At 39.5% G+C, this 18,149-nt stretch overlaps 1 protein-coding gene across 1 annotated transcript in view; it reads right to left on the bottom strand.

The window, feature by feature from the left end:
- The window catches only part of CSMD1 (CUB and Sushi multiple domains 1), a 1,024,926-nt gene that overhangs the window by 234,447 nt on the left and 772,330 nt on the right, over positions 1-18,149 (bottom strand). Inside the window, exons 12-14 of the mRNA XM_064145849.1 lie at positions 14,849-14,961; positions 1,912-2,094; positions 419-745 (exon numbers count right to left, since the gene is read on the bottom strand). Coding sequence (XP_064001919.1) covers positions 419-745; positions 1,912-2,094; positions 14,849-14,961 — 623 coding nt within the window. The remainder of the gene's footprint in view (positions 1-418; positions 746-1,911; positions 2,095-14,848; positions 14,962-18,149) is intronic.

Raw genomic sequence — 18,149 nt, 5'->3', positions numbered from 1 at the left:
GTTGCTTTCCATACTTCTCTGCATTTTAGATTAACATTTTCACATTTTGGATTTAAGTTTTACACCTCTGTGAACTTACTCCTCATGGTTATACTGGAATGTATATTAAATCATTTACACTGGATGCTTTGATCTGAATGATCTGGGTTTTAGTTACATGCTCTGCATTTACATAATGTCAGCTATAAAGGCCCTTAAATAATGATGGGAATTCCTCAGCACTATAATAATTAAAATAAACACATGAAAAAAAGATTCAGAGAAGATAATGAATATCAGGAGGATGTCTTAAAGCAGTACAATTATGCATGTATTACCATTTACTTCTGTTCTCTTTCTCTTTATGAAGAAAGATGCCTTGATGTTAGGACTAGGTGGGCAAAAAAAAAAGAGAGAGAGAGAAAGAAGATGATCTCACTTGTATAAGTGATATTAAATCCTCTTCCAGTGGTAGAATGATCCGACTGAAATTCAAGTCTTACTATGTGCCCACTGCTTGCCAACTGAGAAGGGACTTCATTGCCAGAGAAAGTGCCAAGAGGTGGTAAATCTGAAATGCCATCGTCTTTCACTGTTAGGTAGTCAAACTGAGGTTCTACATCGAAGTCATTGAAAATCAGATGGATTCTGCTTCCAGGCTCTGAGATAATTAACCAGACACAGTTCATATTGTTCCCATACTCCTCAGGATAATTTGGAGAAAGAATAATTCCAGAGGGTGTGGTGAAGTTGAAGAAACAGGAGACTAAAGAGAACAAAAATAGATTCTCAAAATACTATCCACAAACATTATAAATTCTTGTGTAGACATTTCATGCTTGTAGAAAACAATGCTTTTGAAGCCTGGGTGGCAAAACTACACATTCATGTTCTTATTTCCTCCAGTGAGGTTAACTGATTGCACAACAACCTGCAAGATATCTAGAAGCATACAGAGAATGTTAAAAAAGTTGAAGTAATGCTTGATGTCTCAGAAGTTGGTAAAATTGGCAGGTTTGTTGTAAAATGAAAATGCAACCTCAAATTTAAACATGACCTATTTTTTTTTCTAAAGGATTGTGTGAAAATGTATTTAGCAATCTAAATAACCAAGCACAAGGGCCAGTTCTGTCTGCAGTACACAAAGTTCATGCTGATGCAAAAACCACTAGAAATTAAGATGTGTCTTGAGCAAGAGCTTTTAGGACCAAGTTTTCTCACCAACACTACTGAAAAATACAAATGCCCAAGTAGAACTGGACACTTCACCAAGGCTGTTTTGAAAACTCAACACTGAACTTGAAGATGTTTTATATATGAAGTGCCTAATATACTTATGCACTGGGAAGATTTTACTACAGAAGAACAACAATTACCCATCTACAGAAGAACAACAATTACCCATCTACTACAAACACATTTTATCTTTTAAAACAAAACTCACAAGTAATGACATTATCTACGATTTCTTCACGTTGAATATACTTGCATTTCTTACATTCACTTTCATGTTTTATTAGGATATCATAAAAACACACCAATCTTTCCTAACATGGATCTGCAGCTTGCTTTGCACTGCCAGAATTACTGTGCGTGTGCCACAGAGCCCTTTCAAAGACTTCCATGTTATTAGAAGTTGCTCACTTAGAGTCTGATTCAACACATATTTACTTTAAGAATGTTAAAGGGCACAATTAAAAACAAAAAGAGTACAAAGAACATAACCTAAAATGATTCTAAATTATATTCCACATAACTGAGCTAGTATTAAGCCAAAAAAAAAATTCATGTGACTGAAAAAGTCTTCGAGGTCTTTTGAAATATTTCCCTGTTGCCTAATCATGAATGCTAAGGAAAACAAGAGGCTAAGGTCAGAAAAATAATTCAGAGAGAAAAAAAAAAAAAAAAAAAAAAATATATATATATTCTTACAAACACAGCTGGGTTTATTGCCAGACCACTGGTTGTTTTGTTGACACGTAATTGTTCTCTCTCCCACCAGTTCAAAAGCTGCTTGACATTCAAAGGTAAGTGTATCTCCATGCAGAAAACTGTTGCCAGTCCTTTTCCCATATGATGGAATTCCAGGGTCTCCACAACCTCCTTTCTCAATCTCTGCAGGTAAAAAAATTCAAACACAGTAAGAACAATACATTTTCAAGCAATTTATATGCCTGTATCAGACGTGCTTCCAAACTACTTAGCATTATGCCCTACACTATATTCATAGTTGAAAGGGAACTAGAGGTAAATGCTGTAAAACCATCTCTGATACGACTTAGCATCTAAAACCTTTTCATAAGCTAATAATTGCCATACCTGCATTACTGAAGATAAAACACTCATGCTTAACCACAGGACTGTACTGAATCACTACATATTTGGCCACAAATTCTCCAGACAGTCTCCATTAGTATGGTGACATATTAAATATAACTTTTTCCTAGTAATAAAGAATTTCCCTCTCACATCTGCAGTTCCATTTTTCAGGCCATTAGCAATATGATTAAAAGTATATCCTTTATTGATAGTGACAGTAAATTTCATTTTAAGCACTAAAGTATAATACAGCTTGAGGAAGTATTTTTTTAATCTCCTGTTTCAAATTAGTCACGAATTTCACACCTGCACTCAGCTACACTGAGATTAATATTTGAGACCATAATACCTGGATATTATCTAAGAGATCTACTACTTAAATTATTTAGTGTATAGGTGTTTAACTCTCTCCCACGTGATATTTTGGTCACCAAACTGGAAAAACATGGATTTGATGGGTGGAGCACTGCTGGATAAGGAATTGGCTAGATAGATGCACACACGAGTGATCAATGGCACAATATCCACCTGGAGACCACTGACAAGTGGCATCCCTCAGGGGCCAGTGCTGGCACCAGGGCTGTTGAACATCTTTGTCAGTGACATGGACAGAGGAATTCAGTACACCCTTAGCAATTTTGCAGATGACACCAAGCTGTGTGGCAGAGTCAACTTGCTAGAGGGCACGGATCCATCCAGAGGGACCTGGACAGGCTGGAGAAGTGGGCGCAGGCCAACCTCATGACATTCAACAAAGCCAAGTGTAAGGTCCTGCACCTGGGTCGACACAATCCCAAGCACAACTCCAGGCTGAGTGGTGAATGGCTGAGAGCAGCCCTGAGGAAAAGGACCTGGGGGTCTGGGTTGATGAAAAGCTCAACATGAGCCGGTAGTGAGTGCATGCAGCCCAGACAGCAACTGTGTGCTGGGCTGCAGCAAGAGCAGTGTGGCCAGCAGGGCAAGAGAGGGGATTCTGCCCCTTCGCTCTGCTCTCCTCAGACTCCACCTGGAGTGCTGTGTACAGTTCTGGAGCCCCCAACATGAGAAAGGCATTGAACTGTTGGAGCAAATCCAGAGGAGGGCCATGAAGATGATCAGAGGGCAGGAACACCTCTGCTATCATGACAGGCGACAAGAGCTGGGGCTCTTCAGCCTGGAAAAGGGAAGGCTTTGAGGAGACCTTATAGTGGCCTTCCGGTATCTGAAGGGGCCTACAGGAGGGCTTGGGAGGGACTATTTGCACGGCCTTATAATGACAGGACAAGGGGTAACGGGTTTAAATTGGCAGAGGGAAGATGCAAACTAGATGCTAGGAAGAAGTTCTTACAGTGAGGGTGGTGAGACACTAGAACAGGCTGCCCAGGGAGGTTGTGGCTGCTCCCCTCTGGAGACATTCAAGGCCAGGCTGCATGAGGCCTTGAGCGACCTGTTCTAGTGGGAGGTGTCCCTGCCTATGGCAGGGGGTTGCAACTGGATGATCCTTGAAGTCCCTTCCAACCTAAACCATTCTATGAGTCTATACTGAATCTACATATCCAGTATGAGAATAGACTCCAATTTTACGAAATGTATTTGCTACAACAATGTTAGGAGAGGAAATGTCAGTAGAGATTGCCTGGGATAGAAATGCTGAATCATTTCACACATTGCTCTGTGCATGGCTGCCCAGGAAAAATTAAAGCTCCATTTCTTTGCCATAAAAATTAAAACAGTTTTAAATAAAATTAATTTCTATTTGAGGTGTAACAAAACACTTCTGGTTCTATCAACTGTGTTGCTACGCCTGCAGTAAAAAAACATGTGCAGTTGACCCAAATTGGTGAATAAAATTATATTAATTCCAATGTATAACATCTGAAACACTCAAAGATAACAAGAAAACTCAACACAATTAATAGAGTACTAAATAATAATATAATTCAACATTATTAAAAACCTCTGCTGCTAGATATTGTTACATCTACTAACCTTACCTCCTACCAGTAGTGCATGTCTTCACACCACAGTGCCAAGAGAAGGGATAAAATGCAGGTCACCACTACTAAAGTATGTGAAAGCAACAGACTCTGCTCACACCACTACAGCAGCTGCAAGCAGAATGCTATGCCACCCTTCATAAAAGAACAGAGCATTCATCAGGATAAAAAGAGAGCCCTTTCTAGGTAATCTTCAAGGAAGATACAGAAAGGTGTGACTATTCCAGAAAGGAAATCAGAAACCCAGCAGGCGCCGAGGGCAACCCGGCAGGCGCCGAGGGCAACCCGGCAGGCGCCCAGGGCAACCCGGCAGGCGCCCAGGGCAACCCGGCAGGCGCCCAGGGCAACCCGGCAGGCGCCCAAGGCAACCGAATGCAACCTCGAAGGTGCTGAGTGCAATGCAGCAGGCGCCGAGTGCAACCTCAAAGGTGCTGAGTGCAACGCAGCAGGCGCCGAGTGCAACCTCGAAGGTGCCGAGTGCAACCTTGAAGGTGCTGAGTGCAACGCAGCAGGCACCGAGTGCAACCTCGAAGGTGCTGAGTGCACCCCAGCAGGCGCCGAGGGCAACCTCGAAGGTGCTGAGTGCAACCCAGCAGGCGCCGAGTGATTGCAAACACTCAGTACACAGCCACAATAAAGCAGCAGTAGAGCAACATAATGTTTCTAACAAAGATTCAAAAGTGTACTGTTTACAAATGCCTTGATGTAGTTTCACCTGCTTGTTTGTATGGAGACACTAATTCCTGCTGCCACAGTAGAGCACTAGAAACTTTGTGGCAGCAGGAATTCCTACACAGAGCTGTGGAAAGCTACAGAAAAACACAGCTCCCATTTGAAGTGCATTTAAAAGCTCATGCCCTCCATTGATAACAGAGCCATATCTAATCCAGTCTGTGAAAACGATCAGAAATACTTCCCCCCCCCCCCCCCCCCCCCAGAAACCTCTTGTCTCAAAGATGAGGGCAGCACTGCCTCAGGCAGGGGTATCAGGAGACAAAAGCTGCAAAGGCATTGATGAAAACTTATCCCTCCAAAGAAAGCAACAGGTGTTTTCATGGTTTACAGAGCCAGCACTGAAATATCTCTGCTTAATAAATTCACTGAAGAAGAAAAGAGATCAGAATGCTTTCTAACTCTCGAGTGATGCAACAACTGAGCCTCAGGAGAGGGGTACAGGGGTAATGTCAGAAGAAGTCACCATAAGCTTCCTAGCAGGTTGAAGACTCCTCTTTATAGGAAGCTAGTACAATATGAATTCATCAGAACTAAGCTTCTATTGAGGAAGACAAGAATGCAGGATAAACTTTGGGGAGTAAGTGGATATTTTGTACTTCTTAATACAACACTCTTCATCCAAGAATACTCAGTTTCACACGGAGGGGAGATATAAGTATTTGATTTGCAAACACAAACAGTTAAAAAATTCATTTCAGAAACATTATTGAAAATATCTTTATCCTTTGGGAAAAAGAAAGGTTTAATAAAAATCTGTCTGGGAAATAAAAAGGTGAGATTTAAGTTCTCTCACAATATATCAGATATTGTAAAAAAAAAAAAATCAGATGATTTAACATTGAAAAGCCAAATAACCACAAAACTGTTACAATTAAATGTAACCAATTTATTCCTATTCCAGCTTTCAGCCTGTGTGCTTCCTTGGTTAACCTAAGAACAACTCAGAAAACGTCACAAGTCTGTGAAACACTTCTGAGGCTCTCTTAGTTGTCGACATGCAAACTGCACAAAAAACCTAACACACACAATAAAAAGCTTGAAAGTTCCTTAAATCTACACATACACAAAACCCAATGACTACGTTCCCAAGAGAAAATGTATTCTAGTCAAAACCCACATCACTCAGGGAGACAGTGTCCATTTAATGTCCATGGGTAGCATTCAGTTCTAAGCTTGACACATATTTCCTAGTATGAAATGTTACTGTTGTTGGGGAGGGGAAATGAATTGATACAAGACAGTGTTTTCCAAAATTAATGTTAGATCATGAAAAAAGTGACTGCCCATTGGAACAGGCTGCATAGGGAGGTGGTGGAGTCCCTGTCCCTGGAGGTATTTAAGAGGAGGCTGCATGAGGCACTTAGTGCCATGGTTTAGTTAACAATTAGGTGGTAAGTTGCACTTGATGATCTTAGAGGTCTTTTCTAACCTGGTTAATTCTGTGACCCAGATATCTGAAATATATAACAAAACGCTTCCTAGATTACAGCATTTGGTAGTCTTGAATTTATTAATCATGGTATTAATTCACCTTCTTTCCCCCCTTTATTACTAGATTACAAAATGCCAACCTTCAGCTCTATATCTGGGGCTAAACTCCACCAGTTGCTCTATCACCTGATGACACCTCACCTCCAATGTCAAGTGTACAAATCTACACTCACCCTTTGAAATATACAGTGAACACAACAAACAGGAAGGTAGTCTTCAGGAGCAAAAAGACAATCAGGGTCAAAAGAAGCCCAAGCTAGAAACAGGAGCTTGAACAGAAAGACTTCCATCCTCAGTAAAATGCCCCCTTCACAGTCAGTGTGATAGTTATGGTATGGGATACATCCATAAGTCAACTTGAGTCAGCTCCCCTAGCTGACTCCAAATAGTATGCCAAAGGCCAGCAGAATGGCTGACCTGGGATTCTGCCCCAGCAGGACCAAGACACACAGTAAAAATGAGATGTTTAATGCCAGTGTGTGTTCATGCACAGTAATCAATACTCTGGCTTAGATGATTCATGAACCACCATCAAATTGCTACATCTGTAGCTAGACACAACTTTTACCAGTTGAGTAGTGATACTATACTCACACATCAATAATTCAGATGTATAAATACAAATTACAGTTGTAAATGCAGGAGCTACACAACAATCCACTCTTTCAAAGAAAAGAGGCAAAACCCAAGCATCACCAGGGAAATACTTCTGAAACTGAAAAATGTGAATTTGATGTCTCATAATTATCATCTTGTAATCAACACAGGTCAAGGCAAGTTGAGAGGTGGTGAATACATAAAGAAAAAGTACTTGAGAAATTTATTTCTGTGTCAGACAAGACCTCTTCAATTTAACATCTGAACTCCATAGAAAGGCATGCTTTAAAAACAGGGAAACTGATCACTTAGGTTATTTCCTCTTATTCCTCTGACCTCCCTGTGTTAACAGTTAAAATTAAAAACATCCCATTCCTTGTTGCAGAAAAGTTTATGATATTAACTACCAAAATAGAAAGGGAAATTAATTTTCAATAACTGTAGGAAAACAAATTGGGAATGAGCTTGCAGGCACAGAGATGGATTCTAAATTGACAGCACTCAGGAGCAAGAACTCTGACACGGTGAAGAGAATTCCATGAATCTGTAAGCTACTGAAATTGTTGGGAATTGATAGAAGAGGATTAGTAACCAAAACAAACAAACAGTATTCTGACATCACACAAAGCCCAATTTCACTTGCATGTTGAAATATGTATGTATTTCTGCTCCTCTATATAAAAAAGGCATACATTAGATGAAGGGAAGGAAAAGAAAATATCAAACTTACTGTTTGCAAGAAACTGAGTGACCAACTAAAGTGAAAAAAAGTTTTGGGGACGTGAAATATGTGCTCAAAAAGTGACTGGACAAATACAGGGAAAAAAATGTTAGTGAGACAAAGAGGAAGTACTTCAGCCAGACATCACTGAAAACTGGGAAAGTACCCTTGGGTTATCACTGGATAATTCATTTTTCCATAAACGTTCATTGCTGTTTACTATTGACTATTATTGTCTACTACCAATACACTTTTGGTCTTATTGCACATTTCTGCTCTAGTGTTTAGTGATGAGGAACATTATTGTGATAGTTTGGGTGTTCCCTGCCCCCCCACACTTTGGAAATCACCCAGACTAGACCCAGCCAGCTCTGGAAATTGAGTGAAGCTTATTATTTACAGTTTAGCAAAATATGCAAGCAGATATTTGCTGTATATATAGTAAAAGACAAGGTCAAAGGGAATACAGAAACACAGCAGCCCTCCCAGAAACCTGAGTCCCCAGGAGGCGCTCTCAACCACGCCTTCACCTGCCCTCTACCCCTCTCAACCTTACCGCAGTCCCAAGGAATAATGGAAGTTCGCCCGGGGGTTAGGAAGCAAAGTGGTTTAGTCAGAGAAACAGCAGAGAGGTTAGAGGCAGATGCACCTTGGAGCTCCCCAGTATGAGAAGTGCCTTGATCTATGTTTTGATTTTGATTCTTGTACATCTCAGCAAGCCAATGAGTGAAGTAGACATCACCATTGTTTTCTTTTCACAGCCTGTAATCTAATTCTTCTCACCAAAACATTCTAGCTAGCTTCAAACTAGCACAATTATATTCAAATTACAGAACTCCTATTTCTTTATTAATAGAAAGAGCCTGTCTATACAAAAGGCTGAGTAGTGCCCAATCATATCCTGTGGAACGCAAGTTATGCTGTTACAGCAGAAAGTAGGAAGTACAGTAAAAAACAAGGTCAGTTGTCTCCAGAAATGATCAGAGTAAGGATAAGTCTTATGAAAGGGTGAACGAAGGAACGAGGCAAGATACAATAGGAGAGTTTGTAGAAAGTCATTTCATGTTAATAGAGAAGTGGCTACAGGAAAAAACCAAATAAAAACAAACAAACATGCTAGATAACAACAGTTCAAATAACATTAATGAAAAGACAGCATAGGGAGAGAACAGAATAAGGACTACATAGAAAATGTAGCCATATTCAAAGGAACAGGGCCTAATTAAATTCACATTAAAGTACTTAAACTGAAGCAGTCTATGAATTATGATCAATTATTTTGAAAAACATATGGAGGATGAGGGTGACTGGACAAGATCAAAGATAATAATTGTCTCAAAAAGCATAGAAAAGAGAACTCAAGGAATTGTACCATCACATGTGTATATAATTTGTCCCCTTAAACTGGAAAAGAGCTGTGCTTTATCTTCTTTTACAACAGAATATCCTTGAACACCTTCACCTAAAATTACCTCAAGAAAGACTTGGTAATTATCCAGACAGGAACCAGTCAGGTACTAATATTTTTAAAGTGCAAACAAATTGCCCTGTGTAATTATAGGATTGTAAAGCCAACACTGATCCTAAGCAAAGCAACGGAACAGACAACACAGGAGTCTGTTTCTAAACAGTTGAAAGATGAAAATATAATTAGCAGTACTTAACACAGTTTTAGGGGAAATTGGTCACATCATGCAAACAAGACTGTGCTTTAGATTATAAACTTGGTTGTCACAATATATTTGGACATCTTTCAACCACTTCAATTATCAACACACAACATCCTAATTAAGAAATGGCATCGTGGAAAATCAATTCAGCATACAATAAATGCATTAAAATTAGATAATGAGAGTATCTCAAAGCATAAATGTGAACAAAAAAATTATTAGGCAAAAGAACTGCTTCAGCTAGCTTAGCATACACTTTTCTCAGCCTTGTGCTACCAGTGGAATTATATTGCAGAGTAGTAGTTATTCAATTTTGGGTTAGGAACTGGCTGGAGGGCCGGACCCAGAGAGTGGTGGTGAATGGTGCCACATCCAGCTGGCGGCCAGTCACTAGTGGTGTCCCTCGGATCTGTGCTGGGCCCCATCCTCTTTAACATCTTCATAGATGATCTGGATGATGGCATGGAGTCAGTCATCAGCAAGTTTGCAGATGACACCAAGCTGGGGGCAGACGTGACTGAGTTGGAAGGCAGAAGGGCTCTGCAGCGGGACCTTGACCACCTGGACAGATGGGCAGAGTCCAATGGGATGGGGTTCAATAGCTCCAAGTGCAGGGTGCTGCACTTTGGCCACAACAACCCCATGCAGAGATACAGGCTGGGGTCGAAGTGGCTGGAGAGCAGCCAGACAGAGAGGGATCTGGGGGTACTGATTGATACCCGCCTGAACATGAGCCAGCAGTGTGCCCAGGTGGCCAGGAGAGCCAGTGGCATCCTGGCCTGCATCAGGAATGGTGTGGTCAGCAGGAGCAGGGAGGTCATTCTGCCCCTGTACTCTGCACTGGTTAAACCACACCTTGAGTACTGTGTTCAGTTCTGGGCCCCCCAGTTTAGAAGGGACGTTGAGATGCTTGAGTGTGTCCAGAGAAGGGCGACGAGGCTGGGAAGAGACCTCGAGCACAAGCCCTACGAGGAGAGGCTGAGGGAGCTGGGGTTGTTTAGCCTGGAGAAGAGGAGGCTCAGGGGTGACCTTATTGCTGTCTACAACTACCTGAGGGGTGGTTGTGGCCAGGAGGAGGTTGCTCTCTTCTCTCAGGAGAACAGCACCAGAACAAGAGGACACAGCCTCAGGCTGCGCCAGGGGAAATTTAGGCTGGAGGTGAGGAGAAAGTTCTTCACTGAGAGAGTCATTGGACACTGGAATGGGCTGCCTGGGGAGGTGGTGGAGTCGCCGTCCCTGGGGCAGTTCAAGGCAAGGTTGGACGTGGCACTTGGTGCCATGGTCTAGCCTTGAGCTCTGTGGTAAAGGGTTGGACTCGACGATCTGTGAGATCTCTTCCAACTCTGATGATACTGTGATACTGTAATTATTGCAATAGTATTTGCAAAATGCTGAAGCTCTGTGATATGCACTGTAAGTGTACCTGTTGTCTTCTGCACACAAGCACTGCTTTTTCTCAGAGATAAAAGAAAATATCAGAAGTTCAAGGTTATGGCAGCTGAGAACTTTGGCAAACAAAAGGATCTTATTTATCCTGAGTATCCCCTGGTGTATTGTACAACAGGTGCTCCTCCTCTTTAAAGACCAGGTGTGATGAGTCCAGGTTCAGACAAAATGGAAAATTAAGAGATGTCATCTGTGGGATTTGTGAGAGCCTCAGGAACAGTGTGCTTCTATGCAGGTTACAGCAGCAGTCACTGCTCAAGTGAAAAAAGTGAGCTTTGGAAGTATCCGCAAACAAAAAAGGAGAAAGATGCCTTGGTAGCATTCAAAATAGCAAAGCTGATTTCACTGCATTTGGACTTGCAAATAGCTCAACTGAACTTTATTCTATTTCAGGAAAGAACCAAAAGGAGGAAGTGTAGCTTTAAAAAAAAACAATCACTCTTCTGAATCAAAAAAAAGGGGGAAAAAAGGAAACAATGAAAGCATCTTTAGAACTTAAGTGCTTCTGTTCTGTCTTTGCAGGACAAATCCTGCCCTCCAGGGTTGCACTCAGTCCATCACCTTTTAGCATTTTGCAGGACTGGACAATTTCCAATGAAATCTCTATGAAGCTTCTTTGATGGATTTTGTGACATCACTGGATGTGGCCCCCTTGCAACTACAAAACGCTACATGTCATTCTTAGCTGTATCTTGCATAATTAGTTTTATGCTGAGCCTCCTTCCTTCTTTGCTCCTGTCCTCTTGACTACTTGAGAGTCCTGGACCACATTAAAGGAAGATACACTTTCTCTTTCCAAAGACATCCATCTGACAAAAGAACTAGCAGTGTGGGCACAGCAAACAAGACATGCCATGCATTTTTTGGGTGCTACAATTTTTCCTCTTGTGCTGAATTTCGATGGTGTTTTGACCTCAGGTTAAGACCACTTGCTCAGCAGCTTGCAATCTGATGTGGTATTTAGGCAGATTCAAATCCAGAAATATTTGGTTTATGCCACTTTTTAATGCAGGTCCAAGCATACATACAGTTACCTGCTATGTGGATGAGACAGATGTAGTCATTGCTATGCTTATCCAGGGCAGGGGAATGTAATATGGCATTATGCCTTGTATCAACACTAATATTGATGTAAATCCAAGAAGCTGGGCCTGGAAATGTTCTTGATAGGGACCAGAGTTGCAGCCAAGAAGAGGAATGATAAGGTGGACGATATGTCTGAGCCTAGTTTATTCCACACATATCATGAGCGTAGCACATCTAAAAGTAGGTGGCTTATGACTGTTGAAGTCCAAGGTAAATGATGTACCGCAGACGATTGTTAAGCTCATTCAGTGTTTGTGCTCCCATCAGCTGTACCATAATGACATTAAAGCAGGTGACAGTCAGCTTGAACTTTTAAGCATGAACATTTTAGAACATTATTAAGCTTGAGGGTTTTCTCCCATTCAAACTTGTAAACCTGTTGATCTGATAAAAATGTTTAATCTTTTGACTTCCAGACTTCTTGACAACCCATATAATAGCATCTGCTTCATCAATTGTTTAGAGTTCACTTTTTATTCCTGCATTACAAGGTTACATAAACAAGTGGATTTAGTTCACTAGTCTATACTTTACTTCATAACAGTGTTGCAAAAGAGATCTGGTGAAGCAGTAATATAATCCTGATCATTCTATATCATTTCAAGTTGTTAAGAGCTCTTGGAGATGTCAGGAAATATATCAGCCCCTGAAAGCAGCTGAAAATGTCAAGTTTACCACCTTGATTTGTATTGATGCTCAAATGAGCAGTAAACCTTTAAGCTCTTCATTAGGAATGTTTTTTTGGAAGAGATAGTTCTCTCCTCCTGAGACTACCAGAGGAAAAAAAGTTGTTAAAAATATATTCCAATTGCTTGGCTAAATGTCAGTTGTTTTGCATACAGCCACAGTACAAAGCAGAGGTGATGCTGAAATTGTGCAGTCTTGTGGGGTTTTTTGGTTGGTCAGTTGGGTTTTTTTTGACAAATGTTGTTGTTTGCTTTGGTTATTTTTACAAACATAAACCTGATATATAAAGGTCATCACACTACCAATAACAAAAAAAAAAGCTATTGCTTGGAAATCTGATCAAACATGTGCTTCAAAATATCATTGGAATTAGGCTTTTTAAGAAGGCTCACAGCTAGACATGCATTCAGGGAAATCATTGTTTGCAACATGATCATAGAATCAAGCAGGTTGGAAGAGACCTCCAAGATCAGCCAGGCCAACCTAGCACCCAGCCCTAGCCAGTCAACTAGACCATGGCACTAAGTGCCTCAGCCAGGCTTTGCTTGAACACCTCCAGGGACGGTGACTCCACCACCTCCCTGGGCAGCCCATTCCAATGCCAATCACTCTCTCTGCCAACAACTTCCTCCTAACATCCAGCCAATACTTCGCCCAGAACAACTTGGGACTATGTCCCCTTGTTCTGTTGCTGGTTGCCTGGGAGAAGAGACCAACCCCCACCTGGCTACAACCTCCTTTCAGGTAGCTGTACACAGCAATGAGGTCACCCCTGAGCCTCCTCTTCTCCAGGCTGCACACCCTCAGCTCCCTCAGCCTCTCCTCTCAGGGTTTGTTTCAGGCCTCTCACCAGCATTGTCACCCTTCTCTGGGCACATTCCAGCACCTCAGCATCTCTCTTGCTTGGAAAAAAATCTTCTAAGTCATTCAAGGGAAACTCTGAGCTTAGTATTTTACCCTAACCTTTTGTTTTCCTTTCATAGATTACTATGCTTTCTTTTTATATTTTTTTCCCATGTATAATTCATACATTCAAACCTGTGGTTTTAGAGGACAGGCAATAAATATATTGCATATGAATATTTTCATCTATTAAAGCTTTTTTTGTTCTGTGGAGAGTTGTCAAAGAGTTTCACCATAAAATATTACAAATTAATCTGTTTGTAGTGCCACAGAGTGCAGGCTAATTTTGTGGATGGTCAAATGCCAGTCACTTACTTCCCAGTCCAACATATTAATGGTTTTCAGATAAGGGAGCTTTCCTATATTGTTTTCTGACCTTTTGTGAGTGTATTGTTCAAGTAAGCCTACAGCAGTCATTTCTAATTTTAACATCCTTGAGTTTCTTTGAAGGCATAAATAGTATCATCACCAGGTTACTTATAGAATGAAAAGAGACATTCTCTGTTATTGATGATTATCACAACAGTTTCAAAGTGTTTTTTTTATAGCTGAGAATATCTACCTGAGTTTTATACTGTGGTTGGGATAACAGGCAAAACCCACCTTCCATCTAGAAAATATGCAAGGTCTTGAGGAACATGACATCACAGGGATATGCTTTATTTGGTTGAGTGTATTGCACATTGACATATCTGTGGCAGGTAAGACAAGTTTCCATGTATGCTGATACACATTGTTAAAGAAGACAGAGACTTAGTAAAAAGCATAGGAAGGAGTATGTAACACCATGTAACTCTTCTGCTAAACTGACAGAAGAACAAAACCATCTTGACCTACATCTGTGACGATCCTTGGTACAGCACGAAAACAACTTTAGTAACTACTGCCGCAACATCTTAGAAATCTAATTGTAATTTTCACATTTATCCAAACCCAAGAATTGCACAAGGTAGCAGAATATGACATTTATTTTTGTTAAATATGATAGAAATGTTTAGTTTCTATTGACCTCAAAGCAAAAAGAAAAAAAACCCAACTACTTGGTCACTTCCAATTCTTTTTAGTTATTTTGTCGATCTTTGCAAATCTATATTTCTGTTAGCCATCAACTAAAAGCAAAGAGACTCTATCAAGCTTCTACATTTGTAAAAGGACTAAATGCATATTTTCAGTACATTTGTTGTGATGTAATGAAAGAACTTACAACAGGATTTTAAAGCAGTTAATTTAGTTCATACCTTGATAAACAGCTTTGAATCCTGGTGAGCCAATGCTGTCATCGGATTGTAAATGAAGCCACATCTGGTTACTCATGCTCACAATAAGATCAGGAACACTGGATCCAGTGAGTCTGCATGTAGGACAAATTGCAAAGTCATATGCAGAGGCATAAATTAAAACCACTATTACTACTACCCACAGCTTTTTTAATATACTATTATTTAGTACTATTTAGGATATATTCTCCTAGTATTCTGGTCAGCTCTTTCGTATACAGGCATTTTATATGGATTAGAACAATGTGAAGAAAAAAAAAAGTTTTTTTTTTCCCCAATGACTGTGTATTAAAACGTGTATTTTTAAATTTATAAAGTTGTTCCTATCTAAAACTTTCATTAAATAAACTACTGGAGATGTGAAGGACCATATGAATTAAATAGTGTATACTTGTTTTGATTACTAGTGCCTTTTTAACATGCTTTCTTAAAGTGAAACAAAATGATTTATATGCCTTACAGTACCTAAGTCCAGAGGAATTTACTACAACCTCATCTATTCCATTCAAATAACTCAATTTCTTATATTTAAGGGGAAACTGCTATTTCTCATACAGTAACATGAGATAATTATGCATTGATGTGTACAAGGCAAGCCAGTGGATATCACCAAAAACCATTACAACTTCCTCAATAATGTCCTTTATACATCTGTAATTCTGGTATCTCAATTAAAAAAAAAATAGATGTGTGTCAAAAAGCAATTAAGAAAAAAACACCAATCTTTGTAGATTATTACTTCATGGTGAAAGACTCCTACCATGCAATCAAATTCCAGCACTTAGGCTGAACAACTGCTCAAATCTTGGTGACAACTACACCATCTTTAAAAAGCAGTGGGAAAAGCTGCCCGTAAAAAAAGCTACAGGATCTCTCTAAGCTGTTATCACTTATGAAAATAAAAAACACAACTAGAAGAGTCCACATAGGGCTCCATACAACAGAAGCTTTGGGGATGCAAGCTGCAGGTACAGCAGTAACTGTAGTTGATGTAAGGAAATGGTAGTGACTTTGTCTCATTTACGTAGCTCTATATTGCTCAAATGCATCACATAGAGGATTCTGTGTCTTCTGACTCTCAGCCTTGACTATGATAAGCAACTATGTGTGAGATAAATAAATATGTAAGATAAGCAAAACAAATACTGTGTTAAACTGAGACAAGGTGTCTCAGAAGGAGAGTTTTTCAAGGAAGAAGTTATAAAGAGTAACCAGTATTTGGATTCTTCCAAAACATATTAAAAACATCTTAAGACTTTTAAAAGGAAAGGTTTATTAGAAAGGAGGAGAGAACTAAGGAAACATGAGTGCAGCTATAGGATTCTTCTCTGTCTGGCATCTAAATTATCATCCGACAAGGTTATGAACAAGAAATGGTACACCACATATCTGAAATACTTCAGTTTCTCACTCTGATATGCTATAAATAAAATATTTCTTTTAAAAAGAGCTTTTCATCTGAGCAGAACGGATTAGTCTTACTAATTACTACTGCCTGCCCACCTGTTTAGTTTGAAAATTTGAGTTGCTTGACAAACTTATTAGGAACTGTACATGTTCAAAAAGATGCTGGATTAGAGGCAGAATAATTGCTATATTTTCACAGGTAAATTATTAATTGTCAATATAGTTGTGACATTCACATAAATTAATGATCTAAGTAGCATAGAAAAAATACCTTCAAACAGTAAGTTACATAGGAAAAAAAAAGTATTGTAGGAGATGTTAGAATAGATATGCAAGTTAAAAAAGGTGAAGAGTACATACACATTTTGAAGCTCACCTTCTGAAGCCACATCAATAACAATTTCTAGCCTTTCTTTCCCTTTAAAACACTTAACCAAAATACCAGTCCATAATGTCAAGCCCTGGTTCAGGACACATAAGCAGCAGAAAATGGTCTCAATAAATACTTGCATTCAAATGGTGCAAATAAAAGGAAAGGATACAGCTTTACAGGAAAAAAAAGGGTTTCTCTGTCAGGGATGGTTGTCTGTGTAATGAGGAATGAGGTAGCTGACTTAAGTGGCTGGCTGTGAATCACTAATTTGCAATTTCTTCTTTGTATTAGAGAAAAAAACATTACAAGTTCTTCATAGACAAAAAGTTAAATGATTCATGTTTTAAGGGAGTAAGTTTTTAAAAGTAAATTAAGTTTGAATGTAACTGCTGCAAGAAAAGAACTGAAATATTCTGAAGGCAAAACAGACTTTCTAAAGCAGAGTATTAATTTAATTGACAAGAATTTAAGAACCTGAAGCACAGCATTAGAGGAAATGTTCACCCAGTACGATTATCACTAGTGAATTGTTTCCTAAGGGGAGTCACTAGTTTCTAGGCAAACTCTGTTAAACATGAGAAATAACTACACTCAAAACTTTATGGACCAGATATATTGAGATTAATTTTCAGTAAGGTATATTGCTGTATTTCCAGAGCTAACTATCCCAGCATAAACACATCACATCAAATGGCATTGCTACATTTTCAACAGGTGAGGCTTACAGATGAAGCAATGCTTAAAAATCAGGAATTTGATAGGCATAGCCACCTTTAATTAAGCTGCTAAGATTTGCTAGAAAATTAACTATAAATGCTAAAATCAGACTCTTTAAAAAAATAAACCTCAATATATCCCTATTCAAAATGCCAACTATATTGACATAGTAATAATTAATCTGATTTTAAATAAGCTGCTCTTATTTTAAGTATATTGGTATTTAATAGAACCTTTTCTAATATGTTTTCCAATTTCTTCCAAAAATTAGACTTGGAGAGTCTTTTTCTTCTCCTTTTAAACATCAGCATCCCCTCCTATTCCCCACCAGCTGTAGAGCTACTGCATTGAGGTTACACAGATATGTTTGAATGGTCACAAGTTTGCATATATAGAAAGTTTGTGCTAAGAGGGATCACTTATGTATTGTGATTCTTGTTGTCTCCCTCAATCTTCCTCCTATTAAATATTTAAAGTTCCCCTCTTTATTGACCTGCTGTTATCTGTTTTCAATGCTAACTGAACAGCTGTCTTCTCAATACCCTGGTACACCTGAGTTAATTATGAAGTTTGAATATTGAGCTTCCACTAAAGCACCCAGAAGTAGCCGCTATTTTGAGGGTTCCAGCATATGACAGTGAGGAAATTCTGCATGAGGCTGAGGCTTTTATGTTCAGACACAGCAATTTCATACAAAGGAGAAAGTTTCAAACCACTTAGAAATCCGTGGGAAAGCAAAGTGAAGAAGGATAGTAACAGGCGGAT

Source organism: Pogoniulus pusillus, chromosome 7 (assembly GCF_015220805.1).
Source record: "Pogoniulus pusillus isolate bPogPus1 chromosome 7, bPogPus1.pri, whole genome shotgun sequence".
NCBI lineage: Eukaryota > Metazoa > Chordata > Aves > Piciformes > Lybiidae > Pogoniulus > Pogoniulus pusillus.
The sequence above is the reverse complement of the archived record's forward strand: the minus strand, read 5'-3'. Positions and strand labels throughout refer to the sequence as shown.